This window comes from Engystomops pustulosus, chromosome 2 (assembly GCF_040894005.1).
Source record: "Engystomops pustulosus chromosome 2, aEngPut4.maternal, whole genome shotgun sequence".
NCBI lineage: Eukaryota > Metazoa > Chordata > Amphibia > Anura > Leptodactylidae > Engystomops > Engystomops pustulosus.
The window spans coordinates 58,858,258-58,881,531 of record NC_092412.1 but is presented as its reverse complement, the minus strand read 5'-3'; the positions used below and the strand labels follow the sequence as shown (position 1 = coordinate 58,881,531).

Below are 23,274 nucleotides of genomic sequence, written 5' to 3'. Positions count from 1 at the left end.
CAAATCAGGTTTTACTATATTCAATTCACTGCATTATCTTTGTAGGATTCATAATTGGATTGTAATCTTATTTTAACATCACTTACCGCTCCATAAAATGTTGGGGAGAGGTCTGGTATAAACATCTCAGGGTAGATATTCTGCAGGTACCATGAGAAATTCTTACACTTCAAGTCTTCTTTCAGCTTCATCCTTGGGGAAATATCTCCAAAGTTTCTCTATCAATACAAACACAAAAATGTAAAAAAAAAAAAAAAAGTTAATGTACATTTCTCATAACGGATGAGACTAGTGTGCCATTTTTTTTTAAATATGAAAACTTTCACTGAGGCAGCCCCCTCACAATGCCAAATGGCTTCACCTGAATATCAGGGAATCCTGCAGTGGGCTGTAGCCGCATACTATATATTCCTATTTTAGCAATTTAAAGTTATTGTTTGTATGATGAAAAGTTGTACCATTTTCCAATATACTTTCTGTATCAATTCCTCACAGTTTTCTAGATCTCTGCTTGCTTTCTTTCCATAGGGGCAGAATCCGACCATGATCAGACAGGTGCACGGCTCGTTAGTATCACAGAGAGTAATCAGAGCAGTGTTATACACTCACCGGCCACTTTATTAGGTACACCTGTCCAACTGCTCGTTAACACTTAATTTCTAATCAGCCAATCACATGGCGGCAACTCAGTGCATTTAGGCATGTAGACATGGTCAAGACAATCTCCTGCAGTTCAAACCGAGCATCAGTATGGGGAAGAAAGGTGATTTGAGTGCCAGAGAATGGTCCGAAAAAGAAAAAACATCCAGTGAGCGGCAGTTCTGTGGGCGGAAATGCCTTGTTGATGCCAGAGGAAAATGGGCAGACTGGTTCGAGCTGATAGAAAGGCAACAGTGACTCAAATCGCCACCTGTTACAACCAAGGTAGGCAGAAGAGCATCTCTGAACGCACAGTACGTCGAACTTTGAGGCAGATGGGCTACAGCAGCAGAAGACCACACCGGGTGCCACTCCTTTCAGCTAAGAACAGGAAACTGAGGCTACAATTTGCACAAGCTCATCGAAATTAGACAGTAGAAGATTGGAAAAACGTTGCCTTGTCAAATGAGTCTCGATTTCTGCTGCGACATTCGGATGGTAGGGTCAGAATTTGGCGTCAACAACATGAAAGCATGGATCCATCCTGCCTTGTATCAACGGTTCAGGCTGGTGGTGGTGGTGTCATGGTGTGGGGAATATTTTCTTGGCACTCTTTGGGCCCCTTGGTACCAATTGAGCATCGTTGCAACGCCGCAGCCTACCTGAGTATTGTTGCTGACCATGTCCATCCCTTTATGACCACAATGTACCCAACATCTGATGGCTACTTTCAGCAGGATAATGCGCCATGTCATAAAGCTGGAATTATCTCAGACTGGTTTCTTGAACATGACAATGAGGTCACTGTACTCAAATGGCCTCCACAGTCACCAGATCTCAATCCAATAGAGCATCTTTGGGATGTGGTGGAACGGGAGATTCACATCATGGATGTGCAGCCGACAAATCTGCGGCAACTGTGTGATGCCATCATGTCAATATGGACCAAAATCTCTGAGGAATGCTTCCAGCACCTTGTTGAATCTATGTCACCAAGAATTGGGGGTCCAACCCATTACTAGCATGGTGTACCTAATAAAGTGGCCGGTGAGTGTATAATGAGACGTGCACATGTCATGACCATGGTCAGATTTCTGTCCACTGGAAGTAAACATAGAAGCTTCCTATAAAATGACAGCAAGCAGAGATCTAGAAAATTAAGGAATTGATAAAGAAAGGATATTGGAAAATGGTATAACTTTTCATCATACAAACAAGAACATTAAATTTGCTGAAATGGGAATTTCCCTTTAATTTGGAGGCTATAATGGTCTATTTACTAGGGGTTGTTGGAGGTTTGGCCCTCAAAAGATTTTCTTTTTTTATCTGGTGGGCCCAAGAAGCCCCAATCCAACACTGGCACCACAGGTAGGCGATTATACTGAGGGAAGTCTTTTATAACATATATACACGCACACATTAGGGGGAATTTAGTAAGACTGGCGTTTTAAACATTGCATTTTAAATATTCCCCCCAGCATCCCCCATCTACTCTACATATAGGCTCGGGCCTCTTAGTACATCTGGAAGCAATCTCTTGTTTAGACCAGGTCTGACCTTTCTGAGATCTTGGCTATAGTCTCCACAGATGCTTTGCCCACCTCCTCCTGAACATGTCTTAAGTGGCGTGGAGGAAGAACTCTGAACTGTCAGGAATTGGAAGATTTACATATCTTCTCTGACAAAGCATAATAAATCTCCCCCATTACATATAGATAGTAATATCTCCACTAAGCCTTGTTTTCTTTTAACTGATCATTTATGAAGGTTAGAAACAATCAGAAGAAATTTAAGAAATTGATATAAGAAACTAAACTGCAATCCCAAGTGATTCCTTAAGAAATGCATCATAAATAATTGGGATAATTAACTAAACTGAACTTATACAGATTCTCATCATATGACTCCTTGGAATATAGAAACCTCTGCAGCTTACCTCTTTTACCATTTTAGCAGCTTGCTGGTTCCTTCGGTAGTAAATCTCTTTATAATCATCCATCCAGACTTCAGCTAGACGTACCTGGTTTCTAGTAATCACCTGGGTACCTTTGGGGAAGGAATGAGGGCTTTTTGTGCGGAACACATGGCCAACAACTGAGCAAGGTATGATCTCTAGCTGTCCCCCACATTGCCAGACCTACAATGATAATGTAATGACAATTGTATCAAAGAAAGCCAAGTCTTCAACTACTTAAAAGGGTTAGGTAATTACCAATACACATCTATTACACGTTCCGCCCTGCTTTCCCGATATGTAAAGTAAAGCCCCTGTTTCATAAATGTCTCTTAGGATCCTGTGATCCTTTTATGATATATGCACACAGACATATATAGAAAACAATCCTCTACCGAAGAGGCTATTATTATTAAATACAGGACAAAAGGTTTATGTTAATAAATTATCTTTAACTTAAAGAATTAAGCAAATCTCTAGTATTTTCCATTTTTTTTTGTTTACCGGGAAATGCTCCATACAAAAAAATACTTTTAATAATTTTCTGAACTAGAGCCCCTGAATGAAGCCTGAGCTGCCATGATAACGGTCCTTATAGAAAATATACCAACATACACGGCCACCATCATAGGGGGAAACGTCGAATTGCCGTCCCAAGACCAGCCACTAGATGGGGCCTGTGCTGCAGTCTGACTCACCACTGCCTGCCTCCTTGTCTGAGCATGTACAGGGCTACATACTGTATATATTGTAGATGCATTTTGGGATTTATGTTATATGAACACTCCTAAGCAGCGACGGCGGTGGCTTCCGAGTCAGAGAATAGTGAATGCTGGCATCCGCTGGTGCCCTAAGAAGTGTGGGAGCGAGGAGAGCCCAGCGCATGTAGGAGAGTATTAATTTTACTTGCAGAGACTCTCCCCCTTCTCACCAGTTTTTAGGCTCCATCAACCCACACGCCACTTTGGCACTCGTATCCATTAAAAGGGCTGCAGCCTCTTAGGGGGATACGGGCTCCGGAGCACCAGCAGGTAGAACTTTAAGACTGGCATTCATATGGCAAACTCCATTACTGGCTTGGAGCCGTTGATGACATGGTCACTGTTCAATGCTACAATAACATATTGTGATGGTATATAGATATTATATATTTTTTCCTTTTAATGGTTTGTTCCTATAAGCCCCGACCAATGTGGTTATGGGTCTGTATACCAAGCTGTTATATTAGATCCATTGGGTTGCAATACAGAGCCTGTCACTTTCAGTAAACAACAAAAAACAAAACAAGGATATGTGGAACACAAGATGCTCCACTAGATGACACAATGAAAATAAAGCAAAAAAAAAAAAAATACATTTTGGAGTACCTACCCTAAAAGACATTTCTACATTCTCGCCACCCCAGATTTCCATCTGATCATCATATGATCCAATGTGTTCAAAATAAGCCTTGGAAATAGAAAACAGACCTCCTGCAAAAGTCGGTGACCTAGAAGAGAAAGAATAAAAATCAAAAAAGAAATATCAGCAGTTATTATGTTAAGTGTCTTTAAAAGAACAGATATGGATTGAAAATACAGAGCCTTAAAAGGGGTTTCTGGGCTTAGCATAAGATTTGGGGGGGTCTGACATGCAGCACCCAACTGATAAGCTGTATGCAAATGCCCCCAGAACCAGCACAGAGAACAAAACTGGAATTATAGCTCCATTTTCTGTGTAGTGGCTCAACTGTGTCACTGCAGCTCAGCCCCTATTCCAGAAAAATGAGGCATAAATTGAGTACAGGAAGTAATAATACAACAAAAGGTTTTAAGACAGGACCAGAATGTGCCATATTCACAGCAGTCTCCCCATAGACAGGGTAATAGAATATGAAAATAAAATAATAATAGAGAACACAAACAACTAAAACTTTAACGACTATATCTAAAATTTACACCAAGTGGATAATTAGTATTGAGGCACAATGGATGCCTCCTTATGCATCTCTCCCACTTGTTCCATCAGCAATAACTTGTCAGTTTTGGATATCATATTGCACACTTCATGTATCACATCGACTTCAGCCAAACCTTGCTTTAACTATTTGTACTATATGCTACAATGGCTCATATACAAATAATTATGAAATAGTGAAATGCTCTGATATTGCCTTATTACATTACCCTAATTATTGACTGGTATGTCATGTTTTTAATCAATGTGCTGTCAAAAAAATAACTAGTGCTATACTTTTATATGTTCTAACTATGTCAGAGCTTGCAGTGGCTCCAAGTGAACTCAGTCTAAACTGTTTTAGTTCCTCATTTCTAATAAGCGGCAACAGTATTTATAGACTTAGGAAGTAAGAGTGCCATAGCGATGTACTAACCAGGCAAGGGTGTGTCGCTAATGAATCAACATGTGCGCCAATTAGCCAAGATAAGTCAGCTAGTTGGCAGTGCAAGTGGCTACGTCATCATAGCTGGAACCACCCTCTGTCACTTCACTTACAGCACACGTAATAGATCATCTCAGATGACCCATGTACCGCTTCAACACCCAGCTATAGATAAGCACCAAGATTATATGGCTACACAATGTTAAAAGTCTTTTAGAAGTAACTGAGGGGGTGAGTGCCACGTTTCCTAAGAACATGTTGACCTGCAGAAGTAAAAGTAGATGTAGAGTAGATGTAGAGTATGGCTTACATACAGATGCAAATAACTTGAGGACCTGGTTATACTATTTTTGTGATATCACTTAATGCACCATACCATGACCTCATAACCTATCTATGTGTAAATTGCAGTGTGGCATTATAAAAATGATGAAATTATCATTATTAAACAACAATTTTCAACCAAACAATGATGCTCCCCACATCCCCTGTCCTTTTGACCGCTTGGCTTGTGTGTATTGATGATTAAGAGGACTGAAAATATTTCATAATTTTATGTATAAAATTCTTAGATGAAGCAAGGGTAACGTACGGAGTGAGGCTAATCTTATGTAAACTTGTTCACCAATTGCCATAGTAAAGGAGTGTTGAAAGGAGCGTCACCACCTTGGCAGCTGGGGAAGCTAGATAAGGTTTTAATGAAGTATGCAATTATTGTCTAGAGGTTTTATAGCTATGGAGATACTAGGGCAGGTTTATTATTAGGAAGGATCTTACTCCAATTTTTTAGGGTATCTTAGGAGCTCTTTGATAGATGGGGCATAGAAAAGACATCTAAAAAGTGTCTTAGACAGCATGATAAATGTGACACATGAGGTGTTACTGTCTGCAGTGGATATGTGACTTTATAGTTGAAAAAAAAAAAAAGTTGCAGATTTTTCACAATAAGTTCCTAAGTTTTTTTTTACCCCATTGAGGGACTGGAGTGGAGTGGATTTGCAACTAAATGTACAGCTTTTCAAAAAGTCACACATCATAAATCTATCTACTAGATCTGGATTCACATGATAAAGTGGAAAAGATATATTCCTAGAAATAGAATTCATAAAAGTGACAAAGATTTTATTTCTCATTACAGGCGGTCCCCTACTTAAGGACACCCGACTTACAGACAACTCATAGTTACAGACAGACCCCTCTGACCTCTGATGAAGCTTTCTGAATGCTTTACTATGGTCCCAGGCTGCAATGATCAGCTGTAAGGTGTCTGTAATGAAGCTTTATTGATAATCCTTGGTCCCATTACAGCAAAAAATGTTTAAACTCCAATTGTCACTGGGGTAAAAAATGTTTTTGTCTGGATCTACAATTATAAAATATACAGTTTCGACTTACATACAAATTCAACTTAAGAACAAACCTCCGGACCCTATCTTGTACGTAACCCGGGGACTGCCTGTACTCGACACCACATCTGTCAGAAATGCATGACATATTTTGTGCATACAGCATATATGAGAATAAATCTTCATGGGGTGTCGGTCCGTGAAAACCGAACAATTCAGAGACCAACCACAGTGCAGAGAATGGAACTTTGTAGACTATATGGATATTTGATAATCATGGATGTTTGATAATCATCAAGGAGTCACGGATTACCTGCATAATCATGATGACTATTACAGCAGTGATGAAGTGATGACTCCTTACATCATATATCACTACGAGTTCCATCCCCTGAACTGTGCTCAGTCTGAAATCTGGGCAGCACATGGTCCATTTTTCAGAGGCCTACCATGGTCAAAAATAAAAACCATATATGTTTTGCATAATCAGTGCACATTACTTTTCATTTGAAATACATTAAAGGACTAATTCATTGAATAATATATGGTGCAGAATCTGAAGGAAGGAACATGACTCATTTTAATTGTACTGTATTCCTAGAATCTTGCTAGAACGTGGAGTCATTAAATTCTTAGAACTTTGAGTCAACCTAGAGTTCTTTTTTTTGCAGTGTTCCTTTAATACCAATAATTCTTATTAACACTTACTTAATGGGGTAAGTTTCATCCTTTCTTCTTTCTTTCTCGTGAGCTGGGATGGCTTCCCAACCAAAGGTCAAGCTCCAGTCAAAGTTGCCACGACTGTGGTGCTTTCCATACTGCACAGGTTTGGAAAATTCAAAAGTATTGAGGTCAATAGTTGTAATATCAGGGCTCACCACCGCAGTGTGGTCCTCAGCAATGCGTGATAACAAAGGCTCCAGCCAACCATGGAAACATTCACCTGTCCAACAGTAAAGGAAAGGATAGTTTTAGATATTAAATGTTAAAAGCAATAATGTTAATTTAGGGACATCACCAGTGCCCCTGTTAGAGGATATTTCGCTAGACTGGTGTGCTCATAGATTTTCTTGGATATCACAAGAAGAAAATGTAAAGGGACTCTTATCAATGTTATCTAAAGCACCACTTAGAAGTCTATTCCTCACATGATCATACAAGAATGGTAGGGAAGCAAATAATATGATAAAAATATGATACATTTAATATTCCAATCACAATTGACAAAAATTAGTAACACAATCAATAAAATGACTACAAGTCTAATACATTTGGTGATGGTAGTTCTATAGAACTCTATTTCTTGATTTCTCTTTATATCTCTGAGTCTGCCAATAATCTGGAATCACAGAGTGGTTGGTACTGCTATGTGACAGTCTTATGTAGTGTTTAATATATAGGTAAACTGATTCAGTTTAAATTGTATTGTATAACATTGATACAGTATCCGCCATGGAGCCTAGTTTACTCACGGAATCCATGCATGTTTTTCAAACATATAATAACTTGTACCCATCAATCCTTTAACTCTTTCAGAGACATCAATTTCTGTTCCTTTTATCTATTCCAGCAACCAATACCTTAGCCAGAGCAATATGTGTGCCTGTAAAGGCAAATAGGTATGAAAATAGATTGGACAAGAGCACAGACTTGTGTAGGAATAAAACATCAAAGCGGCACAATTACTAAAGGCCCTGCGCCAGTTTATTGTTGGACTTTGCACGTTCTTTTAGGTCTAAACTGCTTGTACAGGTATTAAAAGAAGTGTCTGCAGCACAAATGTGTCGCTCATGACTCTTGTGGTACAGCTGCACTAGCCACCATGCAGCACAAATTAGGGGGCGTTCTGACGCTCACTCAGACCGTGCACTGGTGACCATGTCTGTGCAAAGTCTGTTGCACGCTCTATGTTAAAGGTGCACCATAAAAAAGTTGGCCAACTCTCGGGCCAGTGTAGGGAAGCAACAGATTTATTTATTTATGATTTATGGCACACGATCTTAATAAATCAGTCACACCCAGCATTACACACGGGGAGAGAACTTGTAATGCAGTTTCCTAAATTTGCTGTAATGAGTCAAATCTGGATGTACATGTTTCACTTCGGTCCTTTGAATAGTATGGTTAGAGGACCCTTCCAAAGTGGTCGCTACACAGATCCAGGGGTACTTTAAATGTGCTTTCTAGCCATCATGATTGCAGAGATATTAATCCCACTGTCTGAAAAGGGCATTCCTCTCCACTGGTAGTGCTAGAGTTCAGTATGTTATGCTTATTTTTCTGACACTGTTCAATCAGCAGCAGTCAGTGTCAGAGAAGCTGCTGTGAACCAGCACTGTGCAATTAGTATGGTATATTTCTAAAAGGATGATGGAGGATGGGCTCCCAGACTTCCTTGGACCCACACTTCCTGGTAGGTCCAAGGAAGTCCTTCACAGACTGTAATGTTATATTTTTTCCTTGTCCAAACAGATTAGTACCAATGACTAATTTAAAAGCCCATTAAACAGAACAAATACAATTATTATTTGCCCCCAACAACTGAATGGGTACGTTTCTTGCAGATCAGCCAACCATCATATTTTCATTGGTTGGTTGTATGCTTTATGCAGCTTATACGATCAACACAACCGGTGGAGGGGCAATTATTGCGATTATGATCACTTTTCCACCTTGTATTTTGCATATGCCAGTTTATTGCAAAAGTTTTACATAAATATTGCACTTTTTCACTACTTCATAATAATTCGACTTGCCTATAATAGAAGGTACTTCAGATAAGTAATAAGCCCTCAATGTGGCTAGTCCATCTAGTGAAGAAGGACAGGAACGTGCGAGGTGTAGGAAACCTACGTGCACGTAGCTGCTGTGCCATCCTATAGAGCTTTAATACAAACACTACCTTGCCCAAGTCAAACACTACTAAAAAAAAATTACAAGTGTTTTTGTGAAGTATCAATTATTGTACTTTACCCTTTCCTAAAGATCATGACACTGTCACTGACATAAGTTGTCACTGGAGATCAGGGAGTGGTCCTGAGTTAGGGTCATTATACGTTAACTGGGCATTTTCATTCTTTCCCTTCATTGTCTATTGTCTAACCAAACAGCAATTCACATGTTTTACTGCAAATACGTGAGACAGATCTTAGGTGATTAAACTCATCCTGCGTTGTTAGGCAACAAAGAATGAGGAAATGCAATGCAAGGAAAACAGGTTCCACTATCCTACGTATGCACACAGCTATTCCATGTCCTAAAGCAATTGATGAAAGGATTCCCTCCCCCGCCCTTCAACAAATATGTGGAATAGTGTGGTGCGCACCTTCAGACTAATATTGACTCTTAATCACCATTAGACCTTCTGACGACATATTAAACAACATACATGTTCCTTTCAAGTCAACAATAGATTGATGTGAGCCCTAAGGGCGTCCTATTGTATAATAGTTGCCAAAAATAAAGAAAAACAAAGGTACTCTGCAATAGCGATTATGTGGAAAACCAGTTGATGACAGATTATATTAGGGACCAAGAAAGCTCCTGATATAAATGCCGAATGTCTACAGCCATATACTGGCAGGCAGGGAGGGACCAGGGGCCCCTGTCTGCTCAGTATATGGCACATTTCCCAGGAAACAGGATGAAGAAACATAGTAAACTGGAAATTTTCATCCTGCTGTAAAAATAGTATATGATCAGAGGAGACTATAATAGCCTATAGGAGATGGATGACAATGTATGGCATCAATCTCCCAGTCTCTGCTGAGTGTACACTGTAGGTGTTCCCACAGTGATGTAACGGTCCATCAGCAGCAGCAAATCACTGCCTGCTGCTGATGTTCACCCCTCCTTCCACTTTCAGGGAGAAGGGGCTGAATAGGAGGATGTTTCCTCACGAATAAGAATACAGTATAACTAAGTAGTGCGATACATTGTTGTATGGACATGTCCGGAGTCCTCTAGACATGTATGTACAACAGAGGGGAAGAAAAACGGGATGTGGCATAAGCACTGCTGTTTTTCACTGTATGCCAGGGACAGTGCCATAATGAGCATGGGATAGCATCTTCGGTTCACAAGAGCTCATATTACCCCATAATGGTGCACATTCTAAGCCACTGCCCTACTCACATGGCCTCCTTCCTTTTAAAATCAACTTTTAAAATTATGCTAATGAGCCAGAAGGGCTACCCTAGCCCCTTTGTGCTCTGGCTTTACAAACAGTTGTTACACTATGCAGCAGCAGGTCTCAGTATTACCCTCCACTTCTGAAAGTTGAATTCAGAAGAAAGGAGGCCACAGATAACATATTTAAGAAGATGTAACACAGTCACAGTGCCTGGATCTATGAATAAGTGCCCCTGGTTTATTTTGCCTGAATTTTGGTGGCATAAAAGTCATGTAGGAAAATTAATAGATTATAAACAAGTATTAGAAACTGACAAAAGTTACTTACAGTGGGCATCCAGGAAGGTCAGCACCTCACCAGTAGCAACACTGGCACCCAACAACCGTGCAGTGATGAGACCCTTCCTCTCCTGCTGCCGCACAACTTTTACAATCTGTAAAGACTTCACATAGGTATCCAGCTCCTCCTTTAAATATTCTGTAAATGTGAAAAAAGCAGACATAGTTTTAAAACATTTCATATAACTCATGGCTATGAACATGTCACTTACTGGTCCAATCCAGCACACTTGCCTATTAAATATATTTATATTATAAAATATTAGTATTCTGTAATGCAATAAGATGATCAAAGAGTTCATAATTATTAGTTTGTGGCTAGGTAAAAATAAACTGTATCTATGTCATGCATTGCACCTTATCTATAGTGCCCACATGTTATTTCTGTATCTAGGCATCTTCAACCCAATAACGTAAGTGATGAGTTTTAAAGTGAATTACCAATATTTTGCCATTTGTAAAAACATACTGCAACTCAAGCATAGAAAAAAATACTGGGTGAAAACCTTTGGTATTATCTACCACTCAATGGAATTTACAAATGTAAGAAGGAAATACAATTAAATCCACCTGGAGACAAAATACTTTTGTTCATTGCATTAGAGGGAGAAGCAAAATTAGAAAATGAAGTCTTTTGTTGCTATCCAGTTCTGGAAATACAATCCCTTTAATCATCTCAGGTACATTGGCCGCTAGATAAACTAGGCTTGTCAGAGAGACCCTGGCAGACCTAGCGGAGTCATTCACTTCATTACACATGGGAGATAACCATATCTCTCACTGACTTCTGAATGTTAAGGTTTTACTATAGGTTTACTAAGGTTTTACTAAACATTGTACTAATGCAGCACCCAAGGACCAATTCACATCTCAGTTATTTCATTTCAGTTTTTTCCTTAAGTTATTGCAACACAAAACCAGGTGTGGAGACTACACAAACATAAGGTAGAATATAGAATTTGCACCTGTTCCGTTTGTCAACTGGTTTTGGCTCCCAATAACCGATGCTAAACACACACATATATAATAAACACACACATATATTTATATTATTAACATATTGCATGTCCGATAAATATACCCCAAATTTATGTCACCATCCAGGTACTTCAGGTCCTGATAGAAGTAGTTCACAAAAAACAAGAGCGGTACAATCAATGGTTCCTTCTGGAATAATGTTGTATTAAGTTGGCCAAAATCCAGAATCTGGCACTAACCAATTGATTGACCATCTGCCATCAGAAGAGCCAAAGCTCTGCCATAATTTTGCCAATAAATATATATACTCGTGTATAAGCCGAGTTTTTCAGCACAAAAAATGTGCTGAAAAACATCCCCTCGGCTTATACACGAGTCAATACTACCAAAAATTTATTAAAAATGGACTAAAAAAATAATAAACTTATATACTCACCCTCCTGTGGCCCCGATGCGCAGCGCTGCTCCCCCGATGTCATCGCGGCTCCTCTTCTGGCTTCCAGGCTGCTCTTCTTGCATCAGCGTGCTGGGCGCCGCCATGTTCTTCTCGCGGGCGGCGCCTAGTATGACGTCAGCCGCGGTCATACTAGGCGCCGCCCGGGAAAGAACAATGGCGGCGCCCAGCACGCTGAAGCAAGAAGAGCAGCCGGGAAGCCAGAAGAGGAGCCGGGAAGCCAGAAGAGGAGCCGGGAAGCCAGAAGAGGAGCCGCGATGACATCGGGGGAGCAGCGCTGCGCATCAGTGCCACCGGAGGGTGAGTATATAAGTTTATTTTTTTATTCTGGGCTGTGCTGTATACTACTGGGGGCACGGCTGTATACTTCTGGGGGCAGTGCTGTATACTTCTGGGGGCAGTGCTGGCTATATACTGGGGGGGGTCTGTGACCAATGCAGGCTGGGGCAGGCTGTATACTACTGGGGGCAGTGCTGTATACTTCTGGGGGCAGTGCTGGCTATATACTGGGGGGGGGGGTCTGTGACAAATGCATTTCCCAACCTCGGCTTATACTCGAGTCAATAGGTTTTCCCAGTTTTTGGTGGTAAAATTAGGGGTCTCAGCTTATACTCGGGTCGGCTTATACTCGAGTATATACGGTAGATCAAAGCTAAAAACATTCCAATTCAACCATAACTCTGCTGCCTGTCTGACCCATCTCTCATTTCTTCCCTGGCAATCACTCCATTGGTAATACATTGCTAAATTAATTGAGTTTAAAGAGAACCCGTCATGCAAAATAACCCCCCTAAACTAAATATATTTTCATAAACTGCCATTGCCTCTATCCCTTCATTGTCCCTCTACATGCCTGTAAACCTAAGCAATGAGGTCCTAAAGCTGTATGCAAATGACCTGTGAAATGTCCAATGAAGCATTAGCATATTCAAGCTGTCCACTCTATTCATGAGTGGGAGGCACAGCCACACCCCCAGTGCATGACTGACAGCCTGTATAATGATGTGAGGCTGTATAATGATGTGCTTCCTGGTACTGGTGGCCACGCCCCCTGCAGCCTGTGTGTGCATGTGTGTGTGTATGTGAAAGATACAGCAGCTCCAGGATGCAGCCATGTTACAGCAGAACATGTCAGATTCATGTGTAGCTGATCTCTGTGTCTCTCACATGTGTATTAGGAGGATGCAGCATGTCAGCAGATGCAGCGCACACACTAGCCATGCTTTACTATACATTACACACAGACATGAGCAGGGGGAGGAGAGGGGAGGGGGAACAGGGGTGACATCACTGCCTCTGACCATGTGACCATCCTCATTTACATGATAAAAAATAGATGATTTTACAATGAATAATGTATGAAATGACTAGATAAAGGTTGGGATGGGATCCTTGTGAGCTGCTCCAACAGGTAGTAGTGACAAGACTAGTGGCAGAGACCTGATGACAGGTGTCCTTTAAAATATCAACCATGACTTACAAAGCTGTCCACTCCAGATACATCTTCACGCATCACCTGTTCCACACCTAGGGGAGATTTATCATTGCTTGTACGCCAGTGCTTTGGCGTGGAAGCACCGATCTAAAACCAAATTCTTGTGCACTGGTGTGCCATGCGCAATTATTTAAAAATCAGGGAACATTCTTTGATTTTTAATGAAAACTACGTCAAGTCGGACCTGGTGTAATTTTGTCCTTCAGCCAGAATGGTTGACAGATACATCATGATGTCTAAGCACTGCTGTCCAATCTCTTCCACTCACCTGCTACAGCATTAGATTCAATTCTGTAGCTGGCGTGCGGCAGTGGACAGGTGGGTGTGCTTTTCTCGGGAAGTGGGGGGGGGGCACAGGACAACAGGAGCGATGTAAAGGGTAGACATTAGGGATTTAACCCCAAAGCCCACCTGTTCCGATTTTCCTAAAACAGTGACCGGGAACCTTTTACAGTCTGAGTGCCCAAACCACAACCAAAACCCACTTATTTATAGCACAGTGCCAGCACAGCAATTTAAGTAGTAATTTATTGCTACCTGTTCTACCACAACTTTCAATCATATTGGCCTTTTTCAGCAATACAGTTGAAAAATGGGGGGCAAATTTGGACCATAGACTCACCATGGCCCCTGTACAGGAAGAAACGGTGGGGCCATCAGGAGTTCTAAAGATAATCTGCCCCTTCCCATATGTTCTACCTCTTCCTGTGGTCCTAAGCAACCAAGAATGTGTTGCTTTACAATGGCACTGAGAGCAGCAATTCTTGAGTTGTCTGTGACTGCAGGATGATTCTTTGAGTCCTGTCTGCTAAACTCTGTGGGCACTCAAGCAATCCACTTAGCACAAAGAGGGCTCCGAGTGCCATCACTGGCACCCGTGCCATAGGTTCACCACCACTGGCCTAAAACATATAATAACCCCACTGCTACACTCCCTTGCATATTGTTTTCATTTTTTATTTTGTCATTTGTACTTTTTATAGTTGTTTTACTGCAGTATATGGGAACCAGCATTTGTGTATAGCACCATGGAATAAATGATGCACAATAAATTGAAAAAAAAATCTTCATTATTCAAGTACAATAAAGATTACATTCTCTTACATTTTAAGTAGTGCTTTGAATTTCAAATCTACAACCAAGGGCCTTTTTTGTTGCCATCTAGAGCAAATTGTAACTTTCAAGGCATATTTGGTTAACTCTGATTAAAATGATGATATTCTAAGTTGTTTTCAGGTAGGCTGACCAGACTGATCAGTGGTAGCTTTTCCAAAATGGTGGTTAATAAACGTTAGCAAAACAATTTTGTGTTCCTTGCTAAATGTTTCAATGGCAGATTTTGTGTCGAACAACTGATCCTTGAAGTTCACAGAAGTTACTTTATTATCAGCTTATGGTTAGAAATCCCCCTGAAGAAAGGGATGCACAACCTTGCAAGTGGATTGATGAGTCACTTTGAGACATCATTTGGTGAGATATTGAATAAGTCAAAAAATATGTGGAGTTAAACATTACCCTTAAAGCGGACGTGTCACCAGATTTTGACCACCTTGAGTAACAATGCCTGCTGGTAAAGGGTTACAAGTCCTCCCAATATCACCTAAAATTAGCTGCCAGTGGAGCAGTGTATCTTAATTACAGACGCTTTTCTGATATGCAAATTAGATTTTGTGACTCTTCTCTCTCAGCCTGGCAGTGAACTACACACTGTTATTCTGGCTGACAGCTCTGTGTCTCTTCAAATCACTGCTCTGCCTCCTTGTACTAAGGGACTGTCTGCTAACCACAGACATATAAAGCTCTATGTACAGATGGAAATTATTGTGTCAGTTTTTTTTACACAATGCATTTTGTTACTTTTATGACAGGTGACCAGAGAGACCTCATCGCAGGTCCTTATAGCCTTCTAAGAATAGCAAACTGTACACATGTATGTGATTACATGAAATAACAGCAGCCTCCATGGAGGATGAGGAGGATGAGTAGAAGTCCATGGAGGCTGCTGTGACTTCATGTGGTCAGATACATGCATAGGGTACAGTTTGCTATTGTTAAGAGTCTAAAAGCACCTGAGATGATGTCAGTCTGGTCACATGACATGAACTATGACCAGTAAGGAGACATAAGGCATGGGAAGGATTAAATGCGAGGGGATGGCCAAGCAGGAAACGTCTCATCCGATACCAGGTAATATAAAGGTAAAAGGCGATTTATGTGGATGTAAGTGAAACAATTTTTAGCAAAAAGAAGGGCGTCAGTCAGTTATTAGAACTCTATAGGAACCCATCACTGGCTGTATATGTGCAAATGTGGTGACAGTTTCCCTTTAAGCCATAACCACAAATGGATTAATAGGCAAAAAAGATATACACTGGGTTCCTAGGAAACCATATGAGGAAGTAGAAACAAAGAGTTGGAGCTGATAAGATTTATAATAGCAGGGTGTTCCCATCTGGTTTAGGTTTATTACTACTACTACTACTACTACTACTACAATGACATACAGTAGGTACATGTGACCAGTGCAGCCAATTGCAGGAATTGCTGATGAGACCAGTAGGGAACTGGTTTTCATTTTATCTAGATTGGAAAAATGAAAAAAGGAAACAAATTGTAATTAATAATGTCCTTAGAGGATTGTAATACACAAGTACTATCCAGCAATTTCCAAGATAACAGATACATATGGGATATGCAAAATAAAGCTCCTATATGCCTCCATAATAAAAGGTTATGGATCAGAGTGGATCGTAGGGACCTCGCTTACCATCAGTACTGGCGTCATCTACAAGAATGACTTCTTTTAGTAGAATGGCAGGTGAAGAGTGTAATACGCTGTATACTGTTCGCAGGAGGGTGGACCAGGCCTCATTATGGAATACTATAATTACACTGGTGGTTGGCAGGGGAGGGCAGCGCTTGAATTTCTGTTCAATGCATCTGAAAAAAAAAAAAGGCAATTTGTTAAAATATTTATTAGGTTCCAGTTGATCATTTATACCTCAAGATACTTGAAATTGTGTCAGGTACATAGGATACCTCTTGAAACATTATAGGAAAAGAAAATCCCAATGAAGGGCTTGTACTGTCCTCTGTGGGGTGGCTACACTGCCCGCACTTGTTCCTAGCTTTTCAACACCAGAGTGAATGATTCTTTTACAGGCCACATACCTCAATCCTAACTTCAAACAAGGGAAAAGTTCCACATGAGAGCTCAGGTTTTCCTGCTGCCTTCAACAGGAACAATGATGCTTTTTTTATTCCGCTTGCTGACCAGCCATGGAGACAGCTGTTACAGTTTTGAGATTTTTTTCCCCCACTTTTCGAAAGGGAAATTGCTAAAGAGGGGGTGACTTCCCCACGTCAATTTAAATTGGTTTAGGCCTTTTCTTCTCTCATTTGCTTTATTGAAAGGCATTCTTGCACCCGCAGGGATCTTACTTTTTGCCTCCATTGTCACAGACACACCTGCCATGGCAAGGACAGACACCCGCTGTGGAATATGAGCTTTCCCAATCTTTCAGCTACTGGAGAAAAGCTCCCACAGATAAAGCAATTGTTAAATGCAGCCTGATGACCCACTGTAGCATGTAAAAGTGCAGTTATAAGATCCAAGTGAAAGCCGGGTGGCAAGCTAACTCCGGGCATTTACAGGAGATGGTGATGCCAGGCCATAGTCAATGCATTCCTGTTTAATATTCCAAGCACGACTATCTCAGTGCAATACAAAGAGGGGTTGAGGGTATTCACAAGATGCTACGAGTGGTACTGTACTCTTTCCAAACTGCAGTATTACACTGAAATCAAGGCAATCTCAATACACCAATCAACATAGAGACTTCAACAGGTTGCAATGCCACTTGAAAATAACACTCAAGTTACAATACTTTATGGCATCTAAAGGTTCAACTTATCAAGCCAAAATAAATTTTCAAATTTGAGCGGATTAAAAAAAAATATATATAAAGAAGGAACTATACACATATTGGATAATTAAACAATGACCCAATGTACACAATTTGGGGACCCTCTACTGTCCAGTTTCATCACCCAGTGTCTCTCAATTATTCTTGGATGACTTGTAGAACTGTGACAGAAAGTGCCAAACTCATGGTGAAGCAAAAAGCCAATTTGTATACAAATAAAAGTGAAAAATCAGGAATCAAGATGTTGGCCATACATGATACATCAACGGTCAATAGCTTTGTAAAGAAAAGTATAAGTGAACTTTCCAACTTGGTTACTCTCATGCTCTTTCCCTTCCCAATAAAATCTCTGCTGAATTCCATCTTGCTAGTGGGATATATAACGTGAGATTATTAGGTGGGATTATGCTTACTAAGATTTCTGTACAGAGGAGAGGAGGTTGGAGCGAGACAAACTAACAGGTTTCCACCCATTAGATCAGAGCCAACAGTAAATTACAGAATGGAACAGCATAGAAGGAAACTTGCCAGAAAATCTGAATCACAAGACATCTAATGTCCACAATTCGTCATATTCACACAATTTACTAAACATTTATTTGGATTTTTAAAGGACAGAATAAAGAGTTTAAACTGAAAACTCAGCCACAAGAGGAAAGAAACAAGGAAATGTTTATCATAGTCTTTGAAAGTCCCACAGAACCAAAAGGGGGAGAAAACTGTAAGCCAAATCCTGATGAAAGGTTCCTTTTAAAGTGCAAGGTATAGAATAGAAAGAGCAGCAATTAAAATCAACTCTGTTTTCTAATAAAACAACTACAATGATGCAGAATTGCTTAGGTGGAAGAAGTCTTTGGATACTGTTAAGGTTAAGGGGGCCAAGTAATAATCCTGGGTTAATGGGAGCTCTTGTGTACAGGTCATATTTGTATGCTGGCCTGGAAATTGGCATATCTTTCACGCCACTGTAAAAGATGGCGTTCAAGGGAACCAAAATTTAGGAGACAGAAAACTTAAAACCTTAGATCAACCCATGCATTTTTACTGCCTGTGATATGGGATTGTCTCTTACCATCTAACATGAGTTTCATGCCCTCCCGATTTAGCAAAATGACTGGTCGACTATATAAAGTTGCTCTATACCACATGAGACGGTTAAGGCAATTCGGTTTTTAAATTCTTATAATTTTACATCAATAGGAGGCTTAGCAAGAGGTACCATAGGAAAGGCCTTTATTTGAAGATGCACATAATAGCGACCAATTAAGAGTGCAATAACCACCTGACTAAGGGTTAGGTATAGGACCATTAATTTATTCCCCAGTCACCACATTATGGGTGTGAAGGGAGGACAAAGGGAACACCTTTCTTTTCTTCAATTACTTAGATTCCACAGAGAATAAGGTTGGGCTAGTTTCAACAGGAGTCCAGCCATGTTTAACAGTAACGCCAACTGAGCAGAAACAGTGGCATGATTGACGTGTATAAGGGTCTGTAGTTGATCAAGTGTGCAAAAATGCCTTAGCTGACCCCTTGGTTACATCGGTAAAAAAAAACCATCACAACTAAAACCTCTCCTGGATTTTTTTTTTCATCACGGAATTAGACTTCTACACCAAAAATATACTATGTGACGTCTGTAAAAGAATGTTTTATGTAGACTCATTGATTTTCCCAGGCAATAACTTCAAATGTGGTCAATGCTTACATCAGAAACTGGACCCCTCATTGTAAGCTTCTGGTTCCAAGAAGTCAGACCTAGACCAATTTTATGTCTGGACTGGTCTAAAAATATACTTCGGTTACAGAAAGGGAAGTGCACATAGAATAATTTCAATGAAATTAACCTCAGTTCTCCAAAATGTCTGCCTACTGGTAAAATAAATGTTTTTCTGCTGAGGCTAGTACGATTGAAGTAGTTTTGTGGTACTTTTCTGGAAGTATCTTAAATGCTTATTAGTAGTGAAATCTGAAGAAAGAAAAAAAAAAGAAAAAAAAAAAAGGGATGTGTTCAAACATAAAGAAGAGTAATTACTGTCCCAAACTTGTTCTCCGGATTTTACAACACAATTTTACCAATAATTCTTGAAATTGAAATAGTTTGGACTCTATGGGAGCCCCAATCATGGTCTTACTGATTCTTTAATCAACAGGATCCATTGTTTGGCAGCAGCTATTAAAAAAGGGGGGTACCATGCTTTACAAATGGGCTCTCCTTACAATAGGTAATCATTTTCAGATAGGCAGACGTCTAACACCTGGCTACCCCACTGATTGGCTGCAGGAAACAATCACGGTGCTCTTGTGGGTCTACAAATTAGCTCTTTACTGTGGTCCAGTCTAGCACAATAAGGACCACTGATATACGTGCCTGGCACCTATTTGGAAGGTTGTAATCCATTGTTCAGCAGTCATTGCTGGAAGAGAGAAGGTCAGCATGACCTCTTATTGCTCCATTGTCATGCCATTGTCATCATTTTCTCTCTGTCCAGTATAGGTCTCTGGGTCTACTCTAGTAATATGCTGCTTCCCAGGGAAAGATTTATGATGAGAAATATTTTCTGAAATCTGTGTAATTTGTGTAAACGCAAAAATGGTGGCCAATTCACAGCCCCCACTTGACTTTTGCACAGTCGTGGTGCAGTGAGGCATGGTATATACAACGTTTCTCACTGCACCACAACTTATAGAGGGGTTCTTAATCCTGCACAAATTGTTGGCACAGCCAGACACTTTTTAATGAAACTATAGGCTGTAGACAACAGCACATGGACCACTGTTTGTGTCCCACAAACAGCACATAATATATACACCTGTATACACGCAATCAACCAATGTATCCAAGTGCGTGGTGTTCAGGCTTAGGACATGATTGGTTACTGAAATGCAACCATATAATTGCAATATTAAATGCCTGCAAGTCAGAGAGGAATCACTGTCTTCTGCTTTTGATGCCGACTGCTGTTAACATAAAACAGCAAATTTAAACGGCCTTTGACTTAACATTTCCATTTAATGCTACATGGTTATATTTTGTTAAACACACTACTTAATTATTAATTGTAGACAACTGAAATGAAATGATAAATGAAATGCCGATAAGCCCAAAATCGGACTGAAGCAACAGTAAAACTAAAGGACCGTCTGTTGGGCCTAGATTCTGACCAAAACAATTCCAGTGAACTGGGGTCATTAAAAGTAACCTATTAGATCTTAAATGGTGGGTGAATGGAACAACAGTGGGTGCTCTCCAACAATAGATTCACATTGGTATCAGCACTTCAGAAGTCATGACCAAATGAGTGAGCCATGTAGATGGGCAACAATAGAAAACACGATGAAGGAAGTGGATAAACCAGTTGTGTGCAACGGTTAGATTGAATCAATGTTAATTTTAGGTCATCTTTAATTACTGCAAAAATTGTTGCGATGTTAAATAATCCTTGAAACTATTTGGGCGTGATGACTTATTTTAATATGCATGAATGCTAGACTTTCCAAAGATTTAAACATTTTCTTATAGCAATTATACAGTACTTACTCTGGAGGTCGAGTGTCAGGTCCCAGGGATCTGTGGAGAGAGATTTTTTCACTTGCATAGGCATTGAAGCAGTGTTTAGTATAGCCACTTTCTTTTTGCTTGTTCTCTTCTGGAGACCACTTGTCCTTTTTAAAGGCTTTTCCATCAGCACCAGGGCTGTTAGGATCTTGTGGCGGTCTTTCCATAAATGACTTCAGTTCCGCTGGGGTGTAATACCCAGGAAGACATGATTTCACTTTTTGTTCTGGTTCCTCTTGCTGTACAGGGGCATTGATTTGAAGTTTTGGCATAGAGTCCCTTATATTGTTCACTGCTCCCATCATCATATCAAGCACCTGATCCTTTCTCTCTACTATGTTCCTTAGCCAAGGATCATCTTTGCTGCCGTTACCAACGTCTTTGTGCATAATGAATACAAATATCACAAACATGATGCCCACCATAGCAAGTTTTAGGGGCCCATAGTGTCTTCGCAACAACCTCATTTTGGAAAATGTTTAAATAACTTTCAGTCCAGTTGGGAATTTTGGAGTAAGGCAACAGGATTCTTGTGTTATTCCATTAGTTAAAATCTTCAGACAGGAGCCTACAAAAAAAATTAAGAAAAAGTCTTATATTACAATTTCAACACTACAACTTATAAAGAATTGGTTTCATCTTATCCCAAACTTTTTCCTCCACATAGAAACATTAAAAATCTCTTGAAAATGTTAGCAATTTTTTTCCACAGCAATTTTATGTGTAATGATTACATTTCTCCAGTAAAATCTAGGCTGTTTACATAATTGCAGATGTTTCCAAGCTACTCATTGCATTCCTAATGAACAGTGAAATCACCATCATGTCTTATAAAAATTCTAAGCCTATTCCTTGTCAACAAAGCCTAAAGGCATGAAATCGGCCAATTCGCCATCCATTTTTTGAATGAATGGATGGTTTAGGTTGCACTAAAATACAATACTTTTTAATGGTTCAGTTCCCACTGCTCATATATTTAGGAATTGCGACTGATTTGTTAAAAAGTATAGCATGTTCTAGACAGAACAGATTTTCAGGGATAATTTGTAGACTACAGTTAATGAAGAACTATGAAAAACGGTTGCCTAACTGATGCAAGTCAGCCGTGAAAATGATAAGAAAACGTTAAAAAATTTTCATGCCAGAGATTTTGTAATTTTAGTGTAGCCTAACAGGAATAGCTAGCTTCATATGGCACCCGTGAAGTTTAAAGGGGTATTCCCATGAAGACAAGAATTCTATCCCAAGTATACTTAGTATAACAAAATAACATATTCTTCAATTCATGGTTATTAACAAAAATACAGCATTTCACAGCTATACCTGGCACTAAAAGTCCTGCTGTTTACAATTTGATTGCCCCTGGATCTGAAAGTAAATTTTCTGAATATGGTCGGATTCTTCTCATGAATAACTTCTCTTATCTGCACACTGCAGTGCTCTCTGCCTTCTGCCCCTCCCACCTGCATTACAAGACCATCTCAGACAGGCACTTCCTGATGGCAAGCAGCAGTGTGCAAAGATTTACTCCATAAGACAAGATAAGGTCTTTATCTGAGGGAGGCATATAGCAGAGCAGACTCTGAAGAATGTTCAGAAGCTAAATAAAAGTGTATATAAACCAGCACCCTGGTAATCATAGCACAGCAGAATCAAGAAGTGTCTTCTCAGCAAGTCCCCGCCCACACTTTTACACTGACCATCACTGAGTTGTAGGAGCTAAAACTGCAATAAAACTGAGTAAATTTGTAAAGTAAGGGAGTTAAAAATGATCTTTACTGTATACACATCATTAGGGGCATTATAATTTGGGAACATTCTTTCATGGGCAGACCCCTCTAGGCACAATAAAGCCAAGATGAAACTATCCTCCTACTGATGTTGAAAAGATGTAAAAAAAATATTTTTATGTCCACAGGAACATGACCAACATATGCAAATATACTTTTATATGCTCTAATAGCATTTACATTAGTGGAGTATTCACTGAATGAAAACAAACGCAAAAAGAATAGAAAGTAAAATACATATAAATTTATTTTTATGTGCATGTGAAATGATTACTTTCAAAAC

At 39.9% G+C, this 23,274-nt stretch overlaps 1 protein-coding gene across 2 annotated transcripts in view; it reads right to left on the bottom strand.

The window, feature by feature from the left end:
• The window catches only part of GALNT6 (polypeptide N-acetylgalactosaminyltransferase 6), a 47,362-nt gene that overhangs the window by 6,314 nt on the left and 17,774 nt on the right, over positions 1-23,274 (bottom strand). For both annotated transcript variants that reach the window (XM_072134764.1, XM_072134763.1), the window contains exons 2-8: positions 21,184-21,769; positions 16,484-16,656; positions 10,779-10,928; positions 7,028-7,262; positions 3,965-4,082; positions 2,576-2,776; positions 87-218 (exon numbers count right to left, since the gene is read on the bottom strand). In XM_072134764.1, coding sequence (XP_071990865.1) covers positions 87-218; positions 2,576-2,776; positions 3,965-4,082; positions 7,028-7,262; positions 10,779-10,928; positions 16,484-16,656; positions 21,184-21,668 — 1,494 coding nt within the window. In that variant the 5' untranslated portion in view covers positions 21,669-21,769. The remainder of the gene's footprint in view (positions 1-86; positions 219-2,575; positions 2,777-3,964; positions 4,083-7,027; positions 7,263-10,778; positions 10,929-16,483; positions 16,657-21,183; positions 21,770-23,274) is intronic.